Here is a 25844-nt window from a genome sequence, read left to right as displayed (position 1 = left end):
CGACCTGCTACTAGACGAAGGACTGGGCAAACCCGAGCCTGACAAAGTCAGTCAGAAGTCCCATATAGCAGTCATTATGTATAGGTACCTGTTACCTATAGCAAGACTCGGTATATCCAAACCCCTAGTACCGAAAGCGGGCGCGGGCAGGCTGCATCCTTATTTTCCACGTACAATACTAACGTACTAGGCAATAAATAGGTCAGTCATTATAGGGTCCCTTTTTCTTCTTCTTCGTCTAATAAAAGTCTTCCGAGAGACCGGCGGTAGTCTAGTCTGTTCTGTATCTAGGTACCTGCCAAGTTCCAAAAAAGTCAAGCAAAAGTTCTGTTTGTCGCGTGTGGATTCCATGATTGGAAGAAACAAAAAAAATGTCCCCTGCCTCCCCCAAAAAGGGAAATGATTGATTCCCATCGTGGTTTCAGAATTCACAACGCACGACTCATTGCTTGATTATGATTGAGCGTATGCCTATAGGAGGAGGAGGAGAAGCCAGAAGAAACTTGAGGGAAAGCTCCGAAAGTAGGTAGTAGAGAGGTACGGGTATTGAAGTATCAAAGTGCCGTTTGGTACCTTCCTGTACCATTGCGGTGCCAGGCGCTAGAACTAGAAAAAAAGGGTCTTTTTAGGGAAGGGCTTTTCTTTGGTAGCCTGTAAGGACCTTAGTGTTTGTCTACTTGATTTACCTATTACACCTTTTGTTTTTGGGACGCTGTAATTTTACACTAGCTGGAACGCTTACTACTACTATACCGCTGGATGCGTACGTTACACCTGTTCGCGAGAGACCATGGAAAGAAGTATCTCATCACGTCGGTAGGACAGACGCGGTTGCAATGCAATTAATCTCCTTTTTTTCGTGAAAGTGAGTTGACGCTTGAGCATGGCTGACTGACGCATGTTAGCGTCTACAACTTAAAAAAGAGTCGTCAGGACAAGGGCAAGGGCACACGCCTTTGTCAGATTCTGGGCAATGAACAGACTCAGCAGACTGAGCAAAGCAGAAAGACAGACTCCTAGGGGGGCGGCAACTCTCACAAAATTATGGTTTGCCATCTGCCTAATAATAATAATAATTCTCCGGTATAGAGAGAGAGAGAGAGAGTATGTAGGACACCGCCTGATGAGACCACAGTGCAGTGTTTACCCACAAACTTTTGTCTTCAGCACAACTGAGCACATAGATCACAGGTGTTCCTAGTATACAGGAGAACACTGGTGCAAGGTTGAAGCATGAATGGTCAGGTATGGTATAGCAGCCTGAGGCAATCTGCGGTGGCCCTTTCACCGTTTCCTTTGCGCTGCATGAAAACAGAGGTACGTGGTAATTGCACCGCCGCACCACCGCGGAAGAGAGATATGATACACGCACGGGGGTGTGTGTCAGAGAGGAGCCGTGGTTAGACGTCGCGAAGCCTGCATGCATGCAATATGCCGTTGGCTGTCCCTGTGATGAGAGGCGGCGGCGACGTTCGATATCTGTGTCTGGACACAGGGAATCATGTTGGACTGGAGCCGGCTTCTGAGCTTGTGCCCGAAATGTGCTTCTGCTGCAATCTGGATGCCCTTAAGCGGAATGGCGATAGCTGCTATAGGCCCGTCAGGCTCGAAAGCGGTACCGCGAGAGTGGCGGGAGAGGCTTGGCAACCCGAGAAGTGAAACTGTGAAACATGTCACGCGTTGCACCGTTGGAGCTTCCCGAGGCAGGGTCGTCGATCAGTGGCGCGGCGCAGGAGACATAAGTACTCCGTGCAAGCGCCGATTGCAGCTCCAGACATCGACCCGATCAACCACTTCTGCGCGCAATCCAACCCGAATGACCTTTTCGCTCTTCTCTTCAGCCAAACGTAATAATTCCGATTTCGACCTCGAATCTGCTTTGCCGCACCACATTCATTTACTCAAATCAAGATCACGTTCGACCATCACACCAACTATGGCCCTTCTTTACAGCCCAAGCACATCTGGACACTGGCACGCCGCTCCCGACGATGAATCAGAACACGCCTACGAAACTGTTAATGACTTCCTTGGCGTTAAAGTGTCGGACCGACAGCACCATGAACAACAGCCACGACCATATTCCAGCCAAACAGTTACAACAGTGGCGCTGCAAGGAAAGACATACCGAGTTCCAGATCCGAGCAACAAGCAATTCTATCGCGAGCTCACGTTCCTGAGCGATGAAGAGATGATCATGAAGTACAGGCTGGTCCCGTACACGAAAGGGGACGAACGCAAGAGAGCATCGAAGAGATTCTCGATCAGCTCTAGACCCACTCATGGGGCGAGCCTACGGGCGATGTAGGCGCGTTTGCGCAGGGCCCGGACATCAGCTTTATGGTTTCCAAATGGCCAACTCGCTCGTTTGAGCCACGTTCTACGCGCTGGACGCAATCGTTTTATACACCTTCGCTTTGGCGACTCCGGAGCGCCACTATACATCTTTGTAATCAAGTCATCCGGGCCTGGAGCTCTGGTTGCAACACTCGACATGGTGGATTTGAGAGAATGGAGAGCTTTCTAGCATTGATTGCTAGGCAGCGTGTAATACTACCACTGTAGACTATTAGCCATGAGTAAGCCATGAGCAAATGATAAGACAAATTGTAATGTTAGAGCTTGGATGTTCGCATCCTTGAAGCTCGAGACCTATTAATGATAAACACCCTTCTCTTCACCTACCAAAATGCAGTCAAATTTGTTCAGTGAAGCTGACCTTGCGCAGATATCATCATACATAGAAGATTGATCTCCCGCGGCTCGTCGCTCTGGCCGGCATGAGCATTTTGTTGGTCTGAGCGGTATCGTTATCCAGAAGATGACTAATGCACCGGGTGGGCATCAAAGAACTCGCAGTACTCGCGGCGTCACGTTGTTGCGCACTGTACTGCAATCCAGCTATCGCAATTGTCAAGGATAAGAGTTCGTGAGTGGTGCACTTCAGTGTCATACTCATCCAGCCGATTTTCCTAGTCCTCTTCAATCTCTGTCGCGACAGCAGACACGCCCTCACTAGCCAACATGTTATACGCCTTGACCCTTGACCGGGCGGTCTCTTAGTGTAGCCTTGTTGGTGTAGCGCCAGAGCGCTTGCCCTCCAAGGCACGAACGGTAGAAGAGGGATGAAGGATCGAAGGGTAAGGTAGGTATATGTTGTGGTATGTGTATCGAAGGATTCTTCGAGTTGGAGTCGATATGTCTGGCGGTGGAGGCGGACAGGCGGTCGGTGACAGCGGCGCAGTGATGACGAGGGAATGCAGCAGCTCTGTGAAGAGATGAGGCCCGCGACCACTGAAAGCGTGTTCGTACCTAGTCACAATGTGTTGCGTGTGTAAGCAGTAGCAGCAATACAGAGGAGGTAAATGTTCTAGGAGGTAATAAGTGCATATGGGTCTAGCCGCGTCACGTGTCTACGACTTCATGGATGAATTATCTCAGCAAGCTCAAACTCGCTGGGCGGATGAGATAATGGACGAAGACGCCTCCAAAGAGCAGTTCGCTTCGTACTAGTCGCCTCGCTCGCGCAGCAGGGGCTCGGGTCGACACGACTGTAAAGGATACGTATGAACTAGCTGTCTATGCGCTTGCTGAACCCATAATATAGGATAGGGCCAAATGCAAAGTCACGACTACTCCCACCACCGCCACCGCGACATCATCTACAGCCTGACAGGCTGCTCGGGTCAATTCTGTATGGACAGATATGTGTGGCAGCAATGTCGTAGAATATCACTTCACAAGCCCTGCTACAGCTTCATCTTTGCTGGAGCATCCTCCCTGTGAGCAGATCAGTACACTGAGTCGAAAACGATACTCCCAGCAAAGTACTTACAACTTCCGTACAATGTAGCCAATCTTGGGGAAGTGGACGCGCACACCGCTGTCGGTCTCGATCACAACCTCGTCGATGCTGGTACCAACAAGCTTGCCATATTGGGGATGCGATCCCGGCGCAGAGCTGTCTCGATATCAGCTCATGATCTTCTTGTCGCTCACGTGTAAGAACAACTTACTCGAAACTTTCCACAGCAACTGTTGTGCCAGCAGCAATACCATACGTCCCATCATCTTGCACGCTGGTCGCAGCAGTCTTACTCGTATACTGACCACCCATCACAAGCTTATGTGCCTCCTCAGGTGTCACGGACTTCGCAGCTGCCTTGACTTTGTCAGGGTCCGGCAAACTCTCGATCAACTTGAAGATTTTAGGAAAAGTAGACTGGTCAATTCCAGGTTCCTTTGCAACGCCCAGAGCCTGGAAAGCCCATCTGATCACCCAGAAGACATGAACATCTGCGAGACTGATTTGGCTCCCATTAATGAACGGTCCACTCGATCCGGTCAGAATCTTCGTTTCGATCTCATGCAACCGAGACTTGAACTGCGCCAGTCCACTCGGGCGGAGAGTATTGAGATCCGACCTCGACAAAGCAGGAAACACCGTCTCGCGATCTTTCACAAAGTCCGGACTGAGCATCTCCAACGGAATCAGAGAAAGCGCCTCCGCAAAAAGATTGTTCCCGTAGACCTCAAAAGCCTTGTCTGCCGGACTCTGTGGAAGTTTCCCCAACGTGCTGAGTGCAGTATCGATAATCTTGGAACTGTCCACGTACACGTCTTTGCCAATGGCAACGACGGGGATTCGCCGATATGTGATTCCCAATGCTTCCAAAGCTGGCCGGGGCAGGAGCATGGACGTCTCAGCTAATGCGTAGTCAACGCCTGCGACGTGAAGGAGTAATCTTGTCTTTTGGCCATAGGGGGAGAAATCTGTGGGGAATTCCTTTCATCAGTACCTGGTGCACATGTGATGTTGCGATCTGATCTGATCTCATCTGATCTGATCTTGATCGCGATCTTGATCTCAATCTTGATCTCAATCTCACTTCCACCACGCACCATAATCATATTGAATTACCGAAGTCATCTTTCCAAATCTTTCCTGATCAGACAGCCAAACAGACAGACCAGTAATAGGCAAACCCAACAAAATAGAAAGATGTACAAAAAACCTCTCTATAGCCACAATCACGAACCGAAAAGAAAAAAAAAATCAAAAAAGAAGATATATAAATGCCCTGCCAACAGCTTCTATAGAATCTAGCCAAACAAAAGACATCATTCACACAAAATATTTAGTCATCGTCAGTGGTTATTCTTACCCTTTCGACCGGGAACAAACAACCAATTTCTGTGTGGGGGACAAAAAGTCAAAAAGCTCTAGACTCTCATTGCACGATTCAGGGAACTTTCAACACACATACGGAGGGGAGATACCTCCTAGGAGGGTAGGTACAAATGTACCTACTTTTCTCTCGCAAATTGATCGAACCAGTGAGCGTCCATGACATCAACCCTGATTTGGAAGGTGAGGTGACCTCTTTTCCCCGAAAGATTAGTCAACAGAGTTTATTTTACTTTTTGTTCTTCTTTGTTTTCTTCCCTTCTGCCGAGGGAAGTAGGGAGGGCTGGGCTGGGGTCGAGAATTGCTATATAATGAATTTCATTAATACCTCCTCCTAGTACATCCTAGGGATTTGTCTTCTCTGTCAAATCTTTGTTTTTACCTAGTTTCGGAGATAAGTACCTACCTAGGTATCTTATCTTTCTGTTTGTTTGTTGTTGCCCTACTATGATCTGTGTGAGGGGTAGATATGATACCTAGATCTGCACAGGTCAAGTTAGTTGAATGTAAAGTGAAGTCTTCTTATACCTATGCGATCCTCCCGGCTGTCCGAGATTGGGCGCTATAGTGCAATGATAAGGCATTGACGAGTTTCCGGAAACCTATGGAGAGAGATAGATAGATGTTAACGACAATGAAGTGCTATTGAAAGACTTATACATCTTAGCAAGGCGTTTCGTCGACTTAGCGAAGAGGGTAGGGGACAGGAATGAGGTCCGTTCTAATAAACATTAGAATCGTGCTTTTTGCTATATACTACTACTATGACTCATATACTACCTTGTCCACTCCCCCGTCCGAAGACATGAGTCCGCCAAAAGATATCGTGTTTCCAACCTGGAATCAGGACCCTCCATTAAGATATACACATTTCGCACCTTACTACTACTCTCAACCATACTACTAACATCATCCATATGCTACCCATTCCTTTCAGTGGAAAGGTCCCCGAACTGTATTCAGAGGAGTGGTAGACCTCTGACCGAGCGGGAAACTTCAAGCCTTGTAGGTGGGCTTCGATGGAGGCTGATACACCGGTGGGTCCGATGCAGGGTAGACGTTCTTGTGCGAGCTGGAGGCTTGGGCGGAGCACGAGGTAGCGTAGGAACAGGTGCTTGAGCTCTCGGTGCAGACAGAGGCGGAGTAGCGGTTGTTGGTGATGACAGTCTTGTATGCGAATGCAGACTTCTTGGTGACTACTTTGGGGACGTACGAAGAGATTCTGAAAGCCCAATTATTAGTGTCTTGCGATTGTTTCCAGTTCAAGTGGACAGCAGGAAAGTACTTACATGGCTGTCTTGGGCACTTGCGTGGTCTCCGGGCACATGCTAGCCGAGTAGGTGGCATGAGTCGAGGTGCGGTTGAACGGGATAGTGATAGTCTTGCAGATGACCTTGGTGGAATGATCTGGGATTGTGACGGTCTTTACGACCGGAACGTGCTTGGTGACAGTGTATGCACTGGGGACTGTGTAGCGTCAGCGTGAGCGTTGAATGATCTATGAGTTGGACTGCCGCACGGTATTTAGTCGTCACGTAAGCATTTGGCACATAGGTCGTGAACACTTTGGGCTTGTACGCCGTCTTCGTGACCGTCACCGTGTCTTTGTATGGCATTTGCTTGGTCGTGGTGAAGTACACGGCGTTGCAAGTGCTCTTGGTGACACACACTGGACCGCTGTAGGCATTAGGGTCGCCATTGCCATAGCTGGGTGGGTAGGAGTTGTCGCCTTGACCTCCGCCCGGCAAGGCGGCAGCAGCGCCAGCAATGGCGAGAATAGCAGTGATAATCTGCATCTTGTGTGTCTGATGGGAGGTTTTCGCGACTCGTTGGTCTGTCGTTTAATGAGCGAAAGTGGTTGCGTCGTGAGGAAGAGCTTAAACATGCTTGTGCAAGTAGTCCTTCATATATATCACATAGATTCCGATGAGCGGCTCATTGATGATGCTTCATTGGCACTAATTGTCGACTCCAGAAACATGGCGAGGTTCCGTATGCCTCCATCCAGCTTCTTGGCTGCTTTACTTGGTGATTCAGCAGCATGGCGAGGTGTTGATTGGCCATGCATTGCCATGTCTCACAGTTTTCATTGCCCATACGCATCATCGAAGTTGTTGTGAACCACGAACAGACGGATTGAGTTGAGCAAAGCTGGGCAATAGTTCTCGCGGACGTGCCGGAAGACAAAAGCTGACATAGAGTGCAAGCTCACTCGACACTCCAACACGCTAGATTGCTCATCATGATTCTTTCAAATGCTCAATGGGGAATTTTAATGTTTCGTTCGCCCTCTACGCAAACGGAGTTTGGTTCGAACCATTCGGATCCATTGGAAGAAACCAGACTCCAATATCGTTGCGTAAAATGGATTCGAGCCAGACTGTTTGGAGGATGGACGATGTAGTACATGTCTAAGCACAAGCGATCGTTGATGTCGCGATGAACAGTTTGTAGGTTGAAATGTCGTCTGATCGATGGCAGAATGAGGGGGAGAAGGAGAGGGAAATGGAGAAGAGGAGGAAAGGAGTAGGGAAGGGAGACGTGACACTGTTCTCAAAATCTTAATAAGCTGGACTGCCAAGACAGAAACAGATCGACTCTCCTTTTGCTGCCCCCCGACTCTTCCTTACCTTCTATTATCAGAAGTCTTTATCCTGCTTATTGCCCTGTAATACGTTTGTCCTGCATTCCGACAATGCACTCCTCATATGCGTCCACTCATATTGCGAAATCTTGCCCAGTCGTAATGTCCCAAGCGAACGAGCCCACACCGAGCACTATACTCTTGACGATGAGATGAGGAAGAGCAAGGAATCCCGAGTGTGCTCGGAATGTGGCTCTATACGATGAATGCATCACCCATATGAGCATCTGCACTGAGGTTTCGTCTCAAGGGAGACAATCTCTATCGACTCCTGTCAGCTGTTGTAGTTTTCCGAACGCGCGAGTGAGCCGTTTCGATTCAAACATCACAACCCATCGCACAACGATAGCCATGCACAAAGAGAAGAGACAGTGCATGCGGAGCGGCCGAAGCAGTCGTCGCCAATAATGTGGCATCATAGCCGGCCGACAAGGACCCTCCGATTCCTTCGATCCAGAGCCGAGAGGCTGGCTATTCGGGCCCCAGAAGAAGAAAAGAGCTCTTTTTCGGAAAGCTCTCGCCGAAAGACGAAGCATTGGGAACACTACCTCCTAGAACATGCCATTTGAGCATTCTTTGCTGATCTTCTCTTGGCTTCTACCAAAATTGAGGAACATCCAGCAATGGGCTAGCCTCCGCAACTGCTTCCTAGCTGGGCACAATGGGGGAAAAAGGATCCAAGACATGAGCGATCGCATTGCAACTGTAGCGTGCGTAGAGGCTTCAGGGTTCTTTCAGTTCAGCAGAAAGAGTGATTTCTTTTTTCTTTTTTTCCAGTTCAGTGGTTGGACTTCTTGGATCTGCATGCATATGGTGTCAAACTTGCGGTGTGAATGGAATTGTTCAGTTCAGCGTGAAAAGAAAAACGCGTAGACTGCGGCAAAGCTATACTGACATACATACACATACATCATGCATCTAATAGTGTCAGTGCCGTGCGTACTTTCATTTTGGTGGCGGGGCCTTGATCACCATCCATCCCTTTAACCCCCGATGAAGGAAACGGTCGGCTTATGAAGGGATTAGATTTGATCGAGTGAGTACGCAGATTGCCCATCTCATGATGTATGTGTACCTATTCCTAAGAAAAGTGTCCATCCACCTGGAGCAATCGAACCACTGTAAGGTAAGGTAGATAGGTAGATCTCAACTACTAGCTCGGCAGCTCTCCTCTCGGCCTGCAGAGCTAGTCTAGTCTATACACGCAACACTATGAATCCTTCGACGGGGAGGATCGGTCTGGCCAGATCGGTAGTTTCGCACTATGTAATATATGTATACACTCGTACCACTTGTCGTGAATCTGCGAATCCCTTGCCTAGGAACCTAGATAGCATGTGAATTCCTGGGGAAGGTTGGTTCTATACCTAGGTAAAGCGAAGGTACATTGTAAGGAAGCTGTCAAAGTGTCAATAAAAAGTGTGCTGCCTATTCTTGGTTAGACGCGAGTTTGATGGATGCTTTTGTGCGAACATGCCTTCGTACTAACTACTACCTGCATTACCTTAGTGCAGATTTCACTTCACAACAAATGCAAAATGCAGTGCACTGGATGTCTATGCACAAACTATGCACTATCACAGTTTCGATGGCGTACATGCTTGTACACCAATACAGAAAACCACACCCCATGAAGCCAAGATAACACAGCCTGCAGAAAGTGTAGTATATAAAATTGCATTGTCACCGAGCGGGAAATGCTGCTTCGATTCAGTGAGGAGGAGGAGCTGCAGTAGTACCTACAGTACCTCCTCACTGCAGTAGTTACATAGTTAGTACCTCCACAGCAGGTATACCTGCAGTCGTGAAAGTCTGTCGTCCGTCAAGCTCTCAACCAAGTGGGACATCTTCACAAATATTTCCCTCCTCAGAAACGCAAGATGATATCGTGTGGCAGATCTGCTTTTCCTCGAAACGGAAGAAGATCTACCTACCTACCTGTTGAAAAGAGAAAATGGTCCCGCTTGGCCAACCTGGTGTATGTATTGTGACGGAACGGGTTCGTGGGAAAGAACAGGGCAAACGCCACGCGAGCCCACGGCAGATCGTGAGATCCCACGATCTTGTTAGTGGTAGTGATGATAGTGGTGGTGGTGTCAGATCTGATCGGGCCAAGATATTGTATTGGCATTGGAAGGCGTATGGGAGCGACGGCTGCTCCGTTGCCAGAAAAAAAGACAATAATGATATACCAACCATTATTGCCGCTTTTGGGGAATCATACCTCATACTGTCGAAGGTGGCGCTATACCGATAGCTTCGTCTTGTGCAGCTAGCTGCTGGAAGTTAATGTTGCTCGGAATGGGTTGATCGACCTCACTTTAGTGAGTCCTTTTGCTGCTGATGCATCTGCATGCTGCGCTCGGTATGACATCGATGGAGGAGGCGAATCTGCTATGGCACAGGTAAGAAGAGGTAGGAGGAGGATGAGCGGAAGTTTCGCTCGTGCAGAGCGATGGGTGGAGAAAGACAGATCTTACCTATAATGCAATGAGCGTAAATGCAAGGTCCCCAACTTCAGTCTCCTGTATCGACGATTTCGGACTATGCAAGAGTCTCTTTCAAGAAGAGGAGAGTGATGGTGATACCGTCATATAGCTCTGTTTTCTCCCCGTTCCGCGTGTCCATCATCGATACACCTGTTTTAGCCCATGAAAACAGTGGGACTATCTGCTGCCATTGCCTTGTGGAAAAAGATTAAGCAGAAGTTGTGCTGCGGTTCCAGTGAGCTTAACAGTACTGCCATTCCCGCGCAGCCTGCTCGATCTACTCCTCCTCCTCCTCCTCTTCCAACCACTTCTTCTCCTGCTTCTTCTTCATCACCTCAGAAGACTCACGAATCAAAAATTGTACCATCTTTGTCGATAACATCGCAGCCATCGACCGCTGCGAAACCAATTGTACCATCATCAACATCATCACGAGCCACTGTACATCATCAGCCAACAACAAGTTTTAAAAAGACGAAAATGCAGCGCCCAACGAGTATGGTCGCCCCTTCGACACCACAAAAGAATAATATCTCCACAAATTTCAATGGCACGAATGGAATGACCGATTCCGGTTACTCCTCTCCCATCTCGCCTTCGCTCCATAACGGAGGATCGAACCGAGGCAGCACCAGAATGAGCGCGAGCTACTCAGCTTTCCGCAGCTCATTCGGTGGAGGACAGCAAAAGTCATCCATTGTGCAAGATACAGCATACACTCTCAAGAGGAAGAGTGCTTCCGAACTGGGCGCCGGAATCAGCGAGACGGCCGATAATGTTTCTTTTATTAATCTGGTCGAGTGGATTCGCTCGGAGCGATTGCAGACTCTGCCACACAAGGGCTCGAGATGGGATACTGTTCTCATTCGAGCGTTGTATTTCGCAGAGAGACTGCATGGCTTTGAGGTGGGCTTGAAAGCTCATGCGTTGGAAACTGAGCATGCAGCGCAATTGGGCTACGGCCATATCAGACTTCTACTGGAGGTCAGTATCACTTGGCAATGGATGTGCCGGCCAGTCGTTGTGGAGCTTTGCTGATTACTCTCGATAGCTCGGACACTCCAACAGTCTTGCCCTCGACAGCGCATTTGGTTTCATCTACCGATGCTCATCTGCAGTGTCAGTTCTCCTCGCACGCTCAGAAGTGCTCAAGCTCTCTGGTGACGTCTATCAGCAACTGTAAGCATGGGATCTAATCACGCACCTCGATGACGCGCTAATATGGCTGTGAAGATGCTTCATGTATACCGACCTCTTGGCCCTCGTGGTCGATGTCGCTGTGCGGTTCTATCGCACGGTGCACGGCAGCGCGGGCCAGTCTGCGAGCCTGGACATGTATGAGGTCTTTGGCGAGACCATTACCACTTTCCGACAGCGCCGAGAAGCAATCACCAAAGCGATCTGGAAAGAGCAGATTGAGGCGGACGGGACCCTAGATGATAGTGTCGACGTCGACCACTTGAGCCGCTGGCTCGCGCCCCAGGACCGTGTGCTCGCCACCCTTGCGCAGGATCACACACTGATCGCCAATGATATGGCAGAGTTCACGGGAGTGTGGTTCCTCGATGATCTCTCGGCTTTTGTCAAGAGCAACGATTCCACACTTCTGGTCAATGGGCCCCCCGGTTCTGGTAAGACGACTCTCTCAGCAGCGTTGGCAGAGCGTCTGCAGCGCCCCGTGGCTCGCAAAGGGTACACGACCGCGTTCTGCTCGGTCGGAGCAGTGCCATCGCAAGCGACCAGCTTGAGTGTGGTCAAAGCCTTGCTTCATCAGATCTACACCATCCGCGTGGGTAATGTGGGCTTGTACCAAGCCGTCGTGACTGCCTACGAGCGAGCACGCTACACCGCAGACCCATCCAAGTATGAAGATTTGCTCTGGGAAGCACTGGAGAATGCTCTTCGCAGCCCACTTCAGAATGCTCCCAGTCTCGTCCTCATCGTCGAAGGGATCGACGAGATCATCGGTGGGCAGTCTGCGGGCCAAGCGCTTCTTCAACGACTTGTCCATGCTGTGGAGCAGGGCCACGGGGTCCAGCTGATTGCAATGGCTCAAGATCTCAAGCTCCCTACAGGTGCACGTGGCACGAGCCGTGGCATTACGGAGACAGACACCAAGGGTGACATCCACGAAGTCGTGATCAAGACGTTGATCAAGTCTGCCCACTTCCGAGGAAAGACAGGACGCGAGCAGGAATCAGTCGCAGAGTATGTGATTGCTGCGGCCGACGGAAACTTCTTGTGGGCTGAGCTCACATCGGAAGTTCTGAGGCTCGAGAAGTCTCCGCAAGATCTCGACAATGCTGTGAAGGATCTGAGCAAGTCGAAGAAATCCATCGACGAGCTGACCCTTCTGTTGCTCACCCGACTGCAACCGTCTGAGGATGCCAAGCTGCTCCTGTCGTTCCTCGTCAACGCAGCTCGTCCGCTGACCTGGGACGAAATCGAAAGCTTGTACACGATCAATGTTCAGACTGCCAACAGGTCGGAGCGCCGAGTAGACGTGCACTCCATCGTGGCAACACTGGCCCCTCTGCTCGACATCCAGGAAGACATCATCCGCCCCAGGCACGCTTCAGTGCAAACAGCTACACGGAACCTGTTCCAGAGCGGCAAGATTACAATTCCAGTCAAGGACCAAAAGCTAGACCTGCTGCTGCGCATCCTGGCATACACCAAGATGTCCTTGACAGAGAAGGGCGAGCCAACTCTCGACGATACTGACCGAACGGTGGTCGAGCACAACTTCAGCCGTTACCCGCTGCTCGAGTATGTCATTCGATACTATCCATGGCATCTTCAGCAATCGGGCGTGATCACTCAAGGAAAGCCCACCGAGCCCAAGATCAGTCCTGAGCTGCAGAAGATGTTCCCCGAGAGTACTGTCATGGCTGTCCTCGAATGGCTCGTGTGGGACGATCAATTCCCGGGAGCGCAGGAAGTCGAGGTACACGATATGGTACGCCGTGTGCGTACCAAGATCTTGACTGAGAAACACCCAGCTGTTCTGCAGAGCTACATCAACACTGCATGCTACTGGGAAGTCCTCGAAGACTGGACCAAGGCCGGCGAGCTCTATTACCCCATCTGCACCATTGGTCGTACGATCTTGAGTGTATTGCACCCAGTCGTGGTGGAGTCTGCCGTGCGTTACATCCGTATTACCGACTCGTACACCTCTAGCACCAGGACAGACATCATCACTCGCCGCGAGCAAACATTCATCTTGCTGATTTCGGCTTATGAACGCCAATTCGGCATGAGCTCCGAGGTCGTGATTCGTACACGAGAGCGTCTGGTAGAGCTCTACATTGCTATCGGCGAGGAAGAGCATGCAAGGGATATCCTCAAGATCATTCACGGCCACTCCAGCGACAGCAATGGCACGACTGGCGGATCTACTCGAGCGGTCGACGAGCGATTCGTAGTCAAGTTCGGCAAGCAGAAGCATGGTCAAGAGCTCGGAGAATACGACAGTGGAATCTTCATCGACGACGAGAAGGATGAAGATGCCTTGGTCGTCATCGATGTTGGCCAAGCCGATGTCATCCTCCGTGAGATTGATGAAATGATTGCTCGTCAAGAGTTTGTCCGAGCTGAGCAGACCTATGTTGAGTTGTGGCAGCGCCTCTCAGAGACGTGCCGTACCTCGCTCGCTGTGGAGTGGCACGAGAAGAAGATCCAGGTCGTCCAGGCATATTCCCGATATCTGCAGACGCAGAAGCGTACCACAGAAGCCACGAGCTTGACCATGTCGATCTGGCGGGAGTACGAGCACCATGAGCTCTCCTACTCCGAGAAGATCGTGAAAAGGCTCACCGAGTCTGCAGCTTTCCTCAAGAGCGTCGGAGAGTATTCTGCTGCCTTGTCGATCCACAAGCACGCGTCGTACTACTACAAGAATGTCCGCCAGGAGGAGTCCAAATCATTGACCGAAATCGAGGAGGAGATGACTGTGATCAGCAACCTCGCTTTGACGAAGGCGACCCAGGACACCAAGAGCACATCCTCTTCATCTAGCAACGAACAGTACGACATGTTCCGTGTTCTCATCAGTAACAAGAGCAAGTCTGTCGAGGCTTCTACCCTCTCACTGGCGAAGACTCTGACGCAGAGATACATCGAGGAGAAGCAGTACACTCAGGCCATATCGGTCATTCAGGTGACACTCGACCGAACTTGGAGCTCATTCCTGTCCAAGTCCCTCCACGAAGTGACAATTGCATCTTCGTTCCAAAAGGAGTCCATTGAGCTGGTTGAGCGTCTGGCCGAGGTGTACATCTTGCAGCGACGTTTCGAGAAGGCCGAAGACATTTACGTGCGACTGTTCCGAGCAGCGCTCACCAGCCCGAAGGATACCGCTCTCCTGGATAGGGCCAAGACACTGATCATCAACTTCTATCAAGACCGTGGCCACCCCAGCAAGATCATTGCCGTGTATCAGGAGCTTCTGGCAGTATACCGCAGGACGCTGGGCCCCAGCCATGAGATTACCATCACCACTCTCTACGAGCTGGGATCGAGATGCAGAAAGCACGCACGAAGCCACCCATACTGGATCGAGTACTACCAGCAGATAGTCACCGTGCTGAACAAAGATTCGACCACTGTGCACGTCCGCGCGATGGATGCCACCATCATTGTCGCCGAGTCCTACTGGGAGGAGCGCAGATATAGCGACGCTGTCGCGGCATATGCCATTATCTGGAACACTTTCGTGCAGAAGCACAAGGAGTTCCAGCTCTTTTCGGACGCAAATTTCGTCTCCAGCATCTATGAGCGATACTACCAGTCTTTGGAAGAGACCAAGGCTGATTATGAAGTTCTGCTCCAGGTCACAAAGCAGTACCGAGAGACGACAAAGGCAGTCTTTGGTGCTACGTCGACGATCGCAGTCCAGGCTACTGTTGCACTCGCGCGCGTCACTGAACAGAGCGAGTCGCGCATGGAGGAATCCATTGCCCTTTACGAAGAGGCTTCCAAGAGTGCGTCCCAATCAGACTCTTCCTCATCATCCAGCAACTTCGACTCGTCGGAGCTGCGCCAGAGTCTCACAGGGCTGTACAAGAAGCGCATCTTCCAGTCGTCCTCATCTGCCAACTCCGATACCATTTCCAAGGCCGTTTCGGTGTACCAGGATCAATTTTCCGACTACAAAAACAAGTACACGTACTCGCACCAGGAGACATTGAACAGTCTGCGTGAGCTATCGCTGCTCTATGTGCGTCAACAGAAGACCGACCTGGCAGCAAAGGAGCTGAACACGGCCCTCATCACGATCGCTCAGCAAGAGACCTCCTCCGAGCGGATGTATGAGTCTGCCGTATCTCTTGTCCAGACATACCGGGCTGCGAACCTGATTCAGCAGTGCACACAGATTGTGGAAGAGATGCACTACCAGTTGGTGGTGCGTGAAAAGCGGTCGAGCTCGTCTTTCAGCGTGGTCGAGGCCAGTCATGCAGCGCTGTTCTTCCTCGCTACCCTGGAGTACCAATTGCGCCAGGATGTGGCCATTACGCTGTCCGAAATCATGGCCAGCTTGAGCGCCGAAGCATTCATGTACGGCAACTTCAAGCAATTGGTGAAGAACAACGCACCATTGGACAGGCTTCTGCTCGCTGCTGCGCCGCTTCGGTACTTGCTGCTTCGGGCAAACCGCACCGGTCTCATTGCCGCGGTCGATCACGAGTGCGTACATATCTTCGAGCAACGCGAGGCATCCAATGTGCAGCTTCTGAGCAAGGAATCGCCACGCTACTTCATCGTCGGCATTCTCGAGCACATTGCGAACCGCAAATGCAACGACTTTGTGCGCGCCGTCATCCTGGCTTCGAACGGCACTCTCAAGAAGCTGGTGGACACCAACAAGTTCGCCGATGCACACGATATTGCAAAGATGACCTTCATGTATGCTCAGCATCGCAAAGGTTACCGTGGTCCCAAGGGCATTTCTCGTGGCTTCGAGCTGGCTTCATACCTCGACGGTCGCGGCGAGAACAGGTGCCCTGATCCCGAGCTTCGCAAGAAGCTATTGCAATTGTCCAACAAGATCGTCAAGGACATTATCGCCATCTGCCGCGAAGAGAATATCAACTTTGCTCAGGTGCCACTCAAGGAGCTAAACGAGCTGATTGCTTTGCTCGGCGAGCAGCAAGATTACGACACACTGGAGGTGAGTAGTAGTACATGTAGAGTCTGGAATGGGCCCGCCCGCCGTGCTGATACTGACCAATTTTTCCTTCTTATAGATGCTCCTCACCGAGTTGTGGACAACTCGCGAAGCGCAAAAGAAGTGGGCTCCAGAAGTCCTTCTCCTCCTCGGCCGCCGTCTCATCTGCGCTCGATACCTCGCCGGTCGACAGATCAAAGCCCTCCGACTCGCCGAAGACATCGCCTACAACCTTCGTCGCGTCAACGGCATCAAGAGCTCAGCCACTCTCGAGGCTTACGGTCTGTTGGCAGAACTGTACACCTCCATCGGAGGCAACTACCAGAAAGAGGCAGGAGCAGGAGACAAGTCCGCAGCAGGGCTAGCTGCAGACCACTTCAGGAAAGCAGTCGTGATACACGAAGATATCCTTCGCTGGCTGCGATCTGACGCGACCGGTGGCGACGTAGATGATGGAGTGGATATCGACGATGATGACAGCGCGGCCCAGATTCTGGCTGAGCACGGCATCCATCACGACACCCACGGACAACACCAGGACGTTGAAGGCACCGGATTCAGCACCGCCCAGCGCGGACAGCTCATCAAGTGGCATCTCCGTCTGCTGAAGTTGGCTTACCAGCGATATGGAAGCTGGCCCAAGGACTACAAGCACTATGAGAGCCTCAATGCTCAACTTTTCCGCACCTTTGCCACGGAGCTGAAGGGTGTGGAAGGTGTTGAGAAGTGGCAGGCCAAGGGCTTCGGCGCAGGCAAGGCTGAGAGTAATGAGGGTGCTTTCCAGGGTAATCGTGAGTGGGAGATTGTTTCGGCGTAGTGAGGGAGATTGGGGAAGTCCTGTAGCGAATGAATGGATGAATGATGATGTATATAGATCTTGATGATGATTTCGTTCATCGGGAAAAAGGAGGCGTTGTCGCGAGTATTCATTACATGCATTCGGGTGGTGTTTCGGTTGGCAGTACCTGGTAATACATAGGGAGTGAAGTAACGAATTTCTTTGCAAGTAATCATCGTAGAACAGAGTTTGGGCGAGAGAGGAAAAACACCTCCATCGGCTCCCGGAAGAAAGTATTGTCCGTCCCAAGGGAAATTTCGCCGACTCTCACGATCACAAGCTCCATCATCTGCCCCTCACTCAAGCAACCTCTCATTTCACATGCAACCTGAAGTCATCCCCCCCACTCCCCCTGTTCGTACCTGAGAGACGATTGCCCGGTTGAAGCTGACACCAACAGCAAACAGCTGCAGCAGAACCAGTTCAGTTCCCAATGCCTGACTAGAACTGAACAGAACTTGGTAAACTTTGTCGAAATAGTTGGCTACGAACCAGACTTTCCCGCATCTTTGCCTACCACCTCCTACATAGGTACTGTGTCGTATGACGATGACGACGATGATGATGATGATGATGATGACTTAATGGAGGGTAGGTATGTACATATATATGTGTCTCTCTGGATGTAGGTATTAAAGAAGTTCTTCTCAAATCCGATTTCTATACCATCCAAATCCAGAACCAGAACCCAAACCAAAACACCAAAACCCAACAATAACTATGTCCGGTCTCCTCAACAAAGCCAAAGAAGCCATGGGCAAGAGCAGCGGAGGTTCCACTGATGCCGCCACCGGAGGAGCAGGAGGTACTCAATCTGGAATTGAAAAGGGAATTAGTGGTGCTGGTCACACTCGTAAGCTTCATTCTCTCTCTACATTTATCTCATTTCCCAATGTGACGACTGACGACATGGGTGTGTTCTTTGCTTCTAGAAATCGACAATGCGACGGATCGCTTGGGAATGGGAGACAAGTATGATGACAAGATTAATAAACTTGCCGATGGGCAGATTAATAAGAATGTGCCTGGGGGTGCGACGAAGTAGAGGGAATGTGAATTGGTGCCAATTGGGTGAGAAGAGGATGATGATGATGATGATGAAGGCGATATGTGGTACACACACATCAAAGACATTATTGATATATGTCGAGTGGCAGGGAGTTCAATGAGAATGAATCATCAATCACCACTGTCATCGGTACCCTTCCTCTTCTTCTTTTTCTTCTTCATCTTCAAAGCCGAAATCCACAAAAACGAAACCCCATAATCCGGATCACTTTCCTCCAACTTCCCTTCTCCAGCTTCAATCACTTCCGCTTCCACACCCTCAAACCCCGCAGCCGTAACCATGGCCGTATTACCTTCCACGTCATAGCTACTCCAAAACATCCCATGACCCATCATTTCACCATGAATCTCCGCCGAATCGATCGTCGCCGTGTTAAACACCAACATACAGCCCGGTTTGAGCCAGGAGAAAATCTTGGCGAGCATAGCTTTCTGCTCTTCACGAGGGAGATGGAAAATGGCGTAGAAGCAGGTAATGCCGTCGAAAGTTTCGGGTGCAAATTCGAGAGTGGCCATGTCGCCGGCGATGAATGCGGCTTCGGGACAGCGAGATGTCGCCATGCGGATTTGTGTGCGCGAGATGTCGTTGCCGATGACGGAGGCGCCGCGGTCGAGAAGCATTTTCGTAATGGGGATTCCGGGACCGCAGCCGAGTTCGAGAATGTGAGGATGGGGGCGTGCATTCTGAAGTACTTTGTCGGTATATCTTTGACGAGGAGATTCTTGGCTGTTGGCCCAGTCGAGATACCTGATGTGTTTGTGGTTATCTTCTGCGGAATTCGACGTCCTTTTCGGAGGACACATACCAGTCGGCAAGGTGATCGTAGGCTTGCTCGTTGATCTGCTTCGGGTCGTCCATGATCAAGTCTGTTTAATGGACGATATGACGATGTTCGATGGCGGATCCTCGAAAGCTTGTATAAAGGACGATCCAGTGTCGTCACTCGTATGTAACCAACGCACGCAACCTCGAATTTCGGTCATGTGCGAGGTCGTCGTTCTGAATATGAATGCGAAGTCGACTATGACTCCAGTCGCAAATGTTGTTACATGTTGTCAGTTGACAGACGATGGTTGCGGTGTCCCAGTTGGTGTAAATCCTTCGCCAAGGCCGGGTTGGCTGGTTCATCCTTCAGCAAGCCGCACATCCCTCCCGCACCCACATCGATACACCTCACGACATGCGGACAACATGATCCCATCCGGCCATTTTAAGACTCTTGCCCTCCCTTTCTATGCCTGGCGAGCCTAGCAAAAGGACCTGTGCCATGGAGATGAATCCTGGGCAGACGATGCTCGCGAGATTTGGACGGCGTATCGGCTTCAGAAGACGTGTCTGAAACGTTGCTCAAAGGACTGTGGTGCTCTACTGCTGCTGGTACAGTGGCAGATTGGGGCGACGCTGAAATCTCCGATTCGCTATTGTGCGCTTCTCCTGCCTCGCTGTCCTCTGCTTGTCGATCTTCTGGCACCCCTTTGGTCACATCCAGCATGGACAACGAGGGAAATGACATTGCAATGCTTTTCCTCTTCGCGTGGTATCGGGAAAATCGATTGCTCACTCCACCGCTCGGCTCGACCGGTGTATGAACCACAAACTCTTGTTGCAATCGATCCTCCAAGAGTGCTTGCTTGAATTCGGCGCTGCGGTAGTAGCGCCTGTCGTCCTTTCTCGTGTCTCGAGGCATTGGGTTCAGAGAGTGGCTGTCGGGAGACGTAGGCGGCTGGTGATGGTAGTCGGTATTTTCGCTGATGAGATTGCCTCGGGAAGCATTATATAGGTGATTGTACATGGCTTCGAAAGCGTTCGATATATGATTCTGATGTAATCCCAATTTTACCAATTACCAGGCAACTGCGCAAGTGGAGCACGAAACCGAATGAGCCAACGTCTTTTTGACGTCCCGAGCCATTTAAAATACCCAAAAAGTCTGCTCTGGGTGAAGAAAAGAAAGAATCGTCGGCTGTTTCGCGTGAACGGTCCGTTCATCTCGGACTAGCGTTGTGAGACGTCAGCAGCTCGGTCTGGACATTCCATTCCCCATATGCACAAATCGATCTGGCCGACTGACTGGCCGTTCACATTCCGGCTCCCGGAATGCACGAGTTGTTGATTGTATATAACTAATTCCCTACGATCGGTGCAATCAGTAGAGCCTGCTGGCACTATGCATTGATCCCCCAGAGAACACGCGATCCACTTGTGTAATATATCAGATAGATTCCGCTGAGCCACCTCCTCTTTCATATTCCATGTGCCACAGCAATATGTATCGTGGCGTACACCTATACCTCCTAACTCCGCGCTGGAAGTTCCCGTCATGTCTGTCCTCGGTCGCTACCTGACCTATTTGATACTAAGTTACCTACCTCCTACCGGTAGCTTGCGTACGCAAAAGTTACCTACCTAGTTAAGGAGGTAAGGACTGTGTCAAGTAGCAGCGCGCACGTGCATTCAAAAAAGAAAAAGAGGGAAAAGAAAAGGAAGAAAAAAAAAGGAAAAATGCCCTCTCTCCTAGATCGGAGAACATTACATGTCTAGACGGCAGTTTGGCAGTATACATACCTACAGCAAAGCAAGCACCTCGTATTATGTATACTCAAATCTATTTAGCCCTATCTGCCTTTACGAAGTTAGAGAGCAAAGACGAATGTCCAATCTGTAAGGCGTACCCTACTCGGTCCTTTCCTACAGGTCGGTATATAAGTACAGACCAACTACATTACCCAAATAGAGGGCTCTAACCTTAGCAAAGAAAGGGGAAAAAGCAAGCGAAAAGCGAAAGAAAAAGAAAAAGAAAGGTAAATGTAATCCTGTGCGTCCTCGATCTGATGAGGAATATTTCGATTCGAGCCTAACCTACCAGAAAGCTTCTTGCATTTTTTTCACCCCTTACTGCGGGCCCGCGGGGAATCTCGTATATCAAGAAACTCGGCTCTTTACTCTGAAGACGCATATACATACCTGCCTCAGGTACACAAGGATCTGGACCTTGTAGATGAAGCATACCATATGCATCCATATCTACCTGCTCAAACATTCAAAGACAACCTGATTCCATATTGCCCTCCCTCTCACTTCTTCTGCTCACAACATATGCAACTGGCGAGGATCTTTCTGTCCCTTATACCGAAAGCGAGTTTCGTCCTTTGGCAGAGCCTTGTGACCTAGCCTCTTCGTTTTCGATTCTGGGGAGGCAATTCGGTGCCAGATGTCTCTTTTCGGCTTGCCCTCTTTGCGAAGAAACACTGGCAGCCAATCCCCGCTCTGATCGTGGAAATCAAATCTCCTCTGCGCCCATTCGGTGTCCGTCAAGCCTTCCAGATCTAAATTGTCCAGCCCCCATTCCTCGGTGAGATTCATACCATCTACCAGGTCGGCCAAATCCACGTATTCCATGATTTCAACCAAGCTTTGAGCCAGAACGTCAAGTCTGGGAAAAGGCAGACCTTTCATGCTCAACTCAATGCAGCCCGACGAGCACGATAGATGATGAACCCATGCAGGTACGAGGTGGAAGAAACACCGATAGCCCAGGAACTTGAAGCGCGGGAAGCGGTGGTCGATGGTCCCGTTGGGGATCATGGCGGATGGCCGGAAAGGTTGAATAGTAGCTTGTTGCTCAGTCACCAGCTCAGTGGCATCTGCGAGCCTTTCGTCTTGTACGCACAGGATCCAGTCCTTTAGGGATTGAGCTCGAGTGATGTGTTCATCTCGCCGTGGTCACTTACCGTCATGTTCCTGAGAGCTCCATAGTAGATTAGCGCGGCTTCACGCGCGAAGCAGCATGGGATATCTGCTTGTCGTAGGAGACTGACGACGGTGGCCATCAGATCCGCTCCCAGTGAGTCCGGTTCTATGTCAGATGGGAGGCCTTGCACCGACTCATCAAAACACACTGCCAGTGGGACCTCCTCGTCTGGCTCTATCGTTGTCGTGGAACCGTTGACAAGCTCGTTCTCGCCCGGAGCGGCTGCAATGGAGGAGTCGTCCATTCGAGTCGTTGCTGTGAGGAGAGAAACATGGTGTGTTTGAACGTGTGGGTGTTGGAATAGGACGCGATCGGGGACAAAAGCAAAGTGGGGTGCTGCATTGGCCAATCAGCGGCGGCGACGAGGCGCCGAAGTGCATAGCGCGCTTACATCCCTGCACCCCTATATTCGTCTATGCTCTCTGTTCAGCTTGCCGACTTCCAAACCCATCGAACATGAATTCTCGATTCGGTCATGTCACCCCCGCGAATCTGGCCACAACGAGCGAGGTCTCTCGCGACTCTCTTTCATTCCATATCTAAATCGAACCCGACGAACGCACGCAACATGTCCGCGCTTCCCGAGCCTATCGAAGAAGAGAGTCTCACGTGCTTCAAAAGTTCGCGCTATTACCCAGCGAAAGTTGGGCAAGTGATTCGAGACGAGTACAAAGTACAAGCAAAGCTGGGCTATGGTGCTACTTCCACCACCTGGCTCTGTGCCTATAAGAAGTATGCCATTACTTTTCCCCATCTGCCGCAATAACCAATGCTTTCGCGGCTCAGCAGCTCGTTCAAGGTGATGAAACTCGCGACGGCGAACCAAGGCGATACAAGAGAAGCACGCGTATTTAAGCATCTTCATAATCACGCGGCGAACTCCCAGAATCCCGGGAGATATTGCGTGCGCCAGCCAGAGGACATCTTCACCATTATTGCCGATGGCCATCATCATCAGTGCTTCATTTTCGAGCCGCTTGGACCAAGCCTCCTAGAATTTTCATCATGGAGGACTTCGCAATCTTTTCACATTGAAGAGGTCCGCCGGATGATCATTTACATTCTACACGCTGTAAATTTTCTCCATGAGCACAATGTCATTCACACGGGTAAGTCGACGGTGCAGTCAATCTTGGAATTAGCACGACTTACGCAGGAGATCTAGATATCAAATTGGATAATATCCAGATCACGCTCCCTGACAATGAAGAGGACATCTTGAAAGCCCTCGTAGCTTCCGAGAAAGAAAGCCCAAGTTTTGCCAAGATGAGTCCGGATGGATTCCCTCTTTATCGATCTCGAGAGATGAGACAGGACGAACTTACATATCCAATTCTATGTGATCTCGGTTCGGCAAAAGTCGGATCCCCTCCACACACTGGCACGGTTCAGGCATTACCATATCGTGCTCCGGAGGTCCTACTCGGGTCAAGCTGGGATAGCAAAATCGACATCTGGAGCTTAGGTGTCCTTGTTAGTAAATCACGTACCCAGTGCCGGCTCAGCTAATTAGAGTTCATCAACAGGTCTGGGAGCTAGCGCTCGGAGAGCGGCTGTTTGGACAATCAAATGAAGTCGAGACAGTCAAGCTAATGCTTCAGTATCTGGGCCCTCCGCCAGCAAACTTCTTACTTCGCTGCGCCGCAAAAGACAAGCACTTCGACGAACTAGGTACGGACTTCATTCCTTTGGACATTTCAGCGCTAAGCATCATAGGGAATCTCAAACATGGGGAGCCTGAGCAGGTATCGCTAGAAGAGCGCGTGGACATGGAGCCTGAACACGCACCATTTTTTGATTTTTTGCGGCACATGCTCAGATGGGATCCAGAACAGCGAGCTTCCGCATCCGAGCTCTTGAAACATTCTTGGCTACAATTTGAATAAGTCATCGCTCCACGGGAAGGTAACAAGACCCATTTCCATATGTTGTCGAATGCTATACCTACAAAATCTCGACTGCCGTTGAAGGGCAGAGACCGAGTAGTCACATGAGAAAGAGATGTTCATGTATAGGTATGAAAAGAGTTACAAAGAATAAATAGTACATATTTCGCTGGCCTTAGCAAGGTGGAGTTGCACAGTGATGGCAGCGGCATTGTCGGTGGTACGGGACATCTTCAATCTTACCAATAAACACCACTACCAGGTGAAACCAAGTGTGCGGTGTATATTGACATCCTTCATCGTGAGGCGAGCGCACCCTATGTGACGAGCCACTAGGCTTTTCGCATCAGCTGCTTGGTGTCACCTCCACTCGAGGCGGTCATACGTGTATACCCCGAGCTAGTACACTGTGTCGGCGAGGGATGGGGGGTATGCGTGACTTCGCTGTGTTTACGCATGGCAAGCCTTGATGCACGGAGGCACTGAATAAGGACTTTAGTGGAATTTTGCATTCTGTTTTTGCAAATTGGACCCGAAGCCGCTGCTCGCAATCAAAGAGTTTCTTATGGACCACCCAGCTCTACCAAGTCACCATGTTGCTGAGACGAGCACGGGTCGCCTCGTCTCCCATCTTTTCATGCGACAAGACCTCATACAGCTCGTCTTCATTGATCACACCCCGTTCGATCGCCGCACGCACCTGCTCTCCATGAGAAGTCATCATGAATCTCACATCCTCGAAATCCCGAACTTCTTCGCGAGTGAGGCAGCACTCTATCTTGATCCGCATCATCGAAGCAATATTCAAAATATTGAAATGTAGAGCTTTGCCGAAGAGTGGAAAAGGTCCGACGACTTCGACACTATTGCCGTCCAGAATCCGAGGAGAGCGACGGAAACCTGTAGGAATCAAAAGTGAAGTATTAGAGCAATATAATAATAGCTTCATGGGGAGAGCGAAGAAGAGAGATTTCGAGATCCGAACATCGAACATTTCCACTTATGATTACCTGCTTGTTTAATATCAATCTCAATCCGATGTCTTTCCCCACACGCATCGTACTCCGGCCCCGTTTTGACAAACACCTTCACGATGCCTTCTACCAAGCGTGAATCCGGTATCACCAGACTACATTAAAATTCCCAAAAAGGTCAGAATAAAAAAAAATTTATCACATGTATGCAGAAACAGCCAGCCTACAGTCAGTCATATCAAAGCAAAAACTACCTACCTTACCTACACGGTACCGAATAAATAAAACTTACCGTTCTTCCCCTCTAATCGCCTCCCAAACTCCCCTCATCTTGATATTCGTCACAACGTCCACATCCCGCGTACTCTGCCGACCTCCACGCAACTGCATCGAGAATCCGCCTTGAATGGCATAGGAGTATACTGGCATCTGTACATGATGATGATGATGATGATGATGATGATGATGATGATGATGATCGGGGCCAACATGTTGTCCTTCGAGCAACGAGACAACCAAAAATGTCGCAGAAAGCATATTTTCCAAGGGAGCATACTGGGCATTTGCGGTACGGTCTTCGTCGACTTCTTCGTCGAGGGAGAGGAGGGAGTAGGTTTCTTGTTGAGGAGGCGGCATATTGTTGCTGCTGTTCTGTGCTGTGGGGCTGTGGCGAGAAGGAGGGGAGTTTTTATGGCTGTTCTTTTTAGGTGGTGAATGAAGATCCATGGCGGGCTGTCTACTATTTTGTTTGCGGTGCCAATAGAGATTAAAATAAGTCGTGGAACTGAAATTCGGAATCGGAGGTACGTCCGAATCTGTTTTGTTATAGGAAACGT

The 25844-nt window shown here is 50.2% G+C and overlaps 8 protein-coding genes across 8 annotated transcripts; 3 read left to right on the top strand and 5 right to left on the bottom strand.

Annotated features, from left to right (window-relative positions):
• Positions 1-1788: 1788 nt before the first annotated feature.
• SEPMUDRAFT_150203 (uncharacterized protein) lies at positions 1789-2671 on the top strand. Its single transcript, XM_016906017.1, has one exon. It carries the CDS (start codon positions 1817-1819, stop codon positions 2306-2308), a length of 492 nt encoding a protein of 163 aa, XP_016759335.1. The 5' UTR covers positions 1789-1816; the 3' UTR covers positions 2309-2671.
• An 817-nt stretch (positions 2672-3488) lies between these two features.
• On the bottom strand, positions 3489-5008 carry SEPMUDRAFT_68602 (uncharacterized protein). The gene is made up of 4 exons (XM_016909830.1): positions 4903-5008; positions 4017-4773; positions 3836-3961; positions 3489-3780 (listed from the first exon to the last, which is right to left on the bottom strand). Exons 1-4 carry the CDS (start codon positions 4928-4930, stop codon positions 3750-3752), a joined length of 942 nt encoding a protein of 313 aa, XP_016759334.1. The 5' UTR covers positions 4931-5008; the 3' UTR covers positions 3489-3749.
• A 1176-nt stretch (positions 5009-6184) lies between these two features.
• SEPMUDRAFT_118511 (uncharacterized protein) lies at positions 6185-6984 on the bottom strand (the record flags this gene model as incomplete). The annotated part of the gene is made up of 3 exons (XM_016901435.1): positions 6185-6410; positions 6478-6655; positions 6708-6984. 3 exons carry the CDS (start codon positions 6982-6984, stop codon positions 6185-6187), a joined length of 681 nt encoding a protein of 226 aa, XP_016759333.1.
• A 3817-nt stretch (positions 6985-10801) lies between these two features.
• Positions 10802-18373, top strand: SEPMUDRAFT_134402 (uncharacterized protein; the record flags this gene model as incomplete). The annotated part of the gene is made up of 6 exons (XM_016902641.1): positions 10802-11305; positions 11373-11500; positions 11555-16493; positions 16570-17281; positions 18008-18181; positions 18261-18373. The coding sequence occupies 6 exons, from the start codon at positions 10802-10804 to the stop codon at positions 18371-18373; spliced, it is 6570 nt and encodes a 2189-aa protein (XP_016759332.1).
• On the bottom strand, positions 17992-20147 carry SEPMUDRAFT_126793 (O-methyltransferase). Its single transcript, XM_016902102.1, has 3 exons — positions 19199-20147; positions 18261-19140; positions 17992-18181 (listed from the first exon to the last, which is right to left on the bottom strand). The coding sequence occupies exons 1-2, from the start codon at positions 19253-19255 to the stop codon at positions 18508-18510; spliced, it is 690 nt and encodes a 229-aa protein (XP_016759331.1). The 5' UTR covers positions 19256-20147; the 3' UTR covers positions 17992-18181; positions 18261-18507.
• Positions 19608-22392, bottom strand: SEPMUDRAFT_134401 (uncharacterized protein; the record flags this gene model as incomplete). The annotated part of the gene is made up of 3 exons (XM_016902640.1): positions 19608-20100; positions 21489-22078; positions 22129-22392. 3 exons carry the CDS (start codon positions 22390-22392, stop codon positions 19608-19610), a joined length of 1347 nt encoding a protein of 448 aa, XP_016759330.1.
• Positions 22393-22716: 324 nt separating this feature from the next.
• SEPMUDRAFT_134400 (kinase-like protein) lies at positions 22717-24179 on the top strand (the record flags this gene model as incomplete). The annotated part of the gene is made up of 5 exons (XM_016902639.1): positions 22717-22880; positions 22935-23257; positions 23314-23621; positions 23675-23819; positions 23865-24179. 5 exons carry the CDS (start codon positions 22717-22719, stop codon positions 24032-24034), a joined length of 1110 nt encoding a protein of 369 aa, XP_016759329.1. The 3' UTR covers positions 24035-24179.
• A 386-nt stretch (positions 24180-24565) lies between these two features.
• SEPMUDRAFT_134399 (uncharacterized protein) lies at positions 24566-25644 on the bottom strand (the record flags this gene model as incomplete). Its single annotated transcript, XM_016902638.1, has 4 exons — positions 24566-24934; positions 25045-25163; positions 25301-25437; positions 25498-25644. The coding sequence occupies 4 exons, from the start codon at positions 25642-25644 to the stop codon at positions 24615-24617; spliced, it is 723 nt and encodes a 240-aa protein (XP_016759328.1). The 3' UTR covers positions 24566-24614.
• Positions 25645-25844: the final 200 nt, after the last annotated feature.

Source organism: Sphaerulina musiva (assembly GCF_000320565.1).
Source record: "Sphaerulina musiva SO2202 unplaced genomic scaffold SEPMUscaffold_7, whole genome shotgun sequence".
Lineage (NCBI taxonomy): Eukaryota > Fungi > Ascomycota > Dothideomycetes > Mycosphaerellales > Mycosphaerellaceae > Sphaerulina > Sphaerulina musiva.
This window is presented reverse-complemented; position numbering and strand designations above follow the sequence as displayed.

Excerpts from the sequence above, each read along its gene's own strand:
- SEPMUDRAFT_150203 (XM_016906017.1), top strand. The coding sequence starts at position 1,817 with ATGACCTTTTCGCTCTTCTCTTCAGCCAAACGTAATAATTCCGATTTC.
- SEPMUDRAFT_126793 (XM_016902102.1), bottom strand. The coding sequence starts at position 19,255 with ATGGACGACCCGAAGCAGATCAACGAGCAAGCCTACGATCACCTTGCC. Across the intron at positions 19,141-19,198 it reads ATCACCTTGCCGACTGGTAT|CTCGACTGGGCCAACAGCCA; the intron begins GTGTCCTCCGAA and ends CACATCAGGTAT.
- SEPMUDRAFT_68602 (XM_016909830.1), bottom strand. The coding sequence starts at position 4,930 with ATGACTTCGGTAATTCAATATGATTATG. Across the intron at positions 4,774-4,902 it reads GGTAATTCAATATGATTATG|ATTTCTCCCCCTATGGCCAA; the intron begins GTGCGTGGTGGA and ends AATTCCCCACAG. Across the intron at positions 3,962-4,016 it reads GTTGCTGTGGAAAGTTTCGA|CTCTGCGCCGGGATCGCATC; the intron begins GTAAGTTGTTCT and ends ATATCGAGACAG.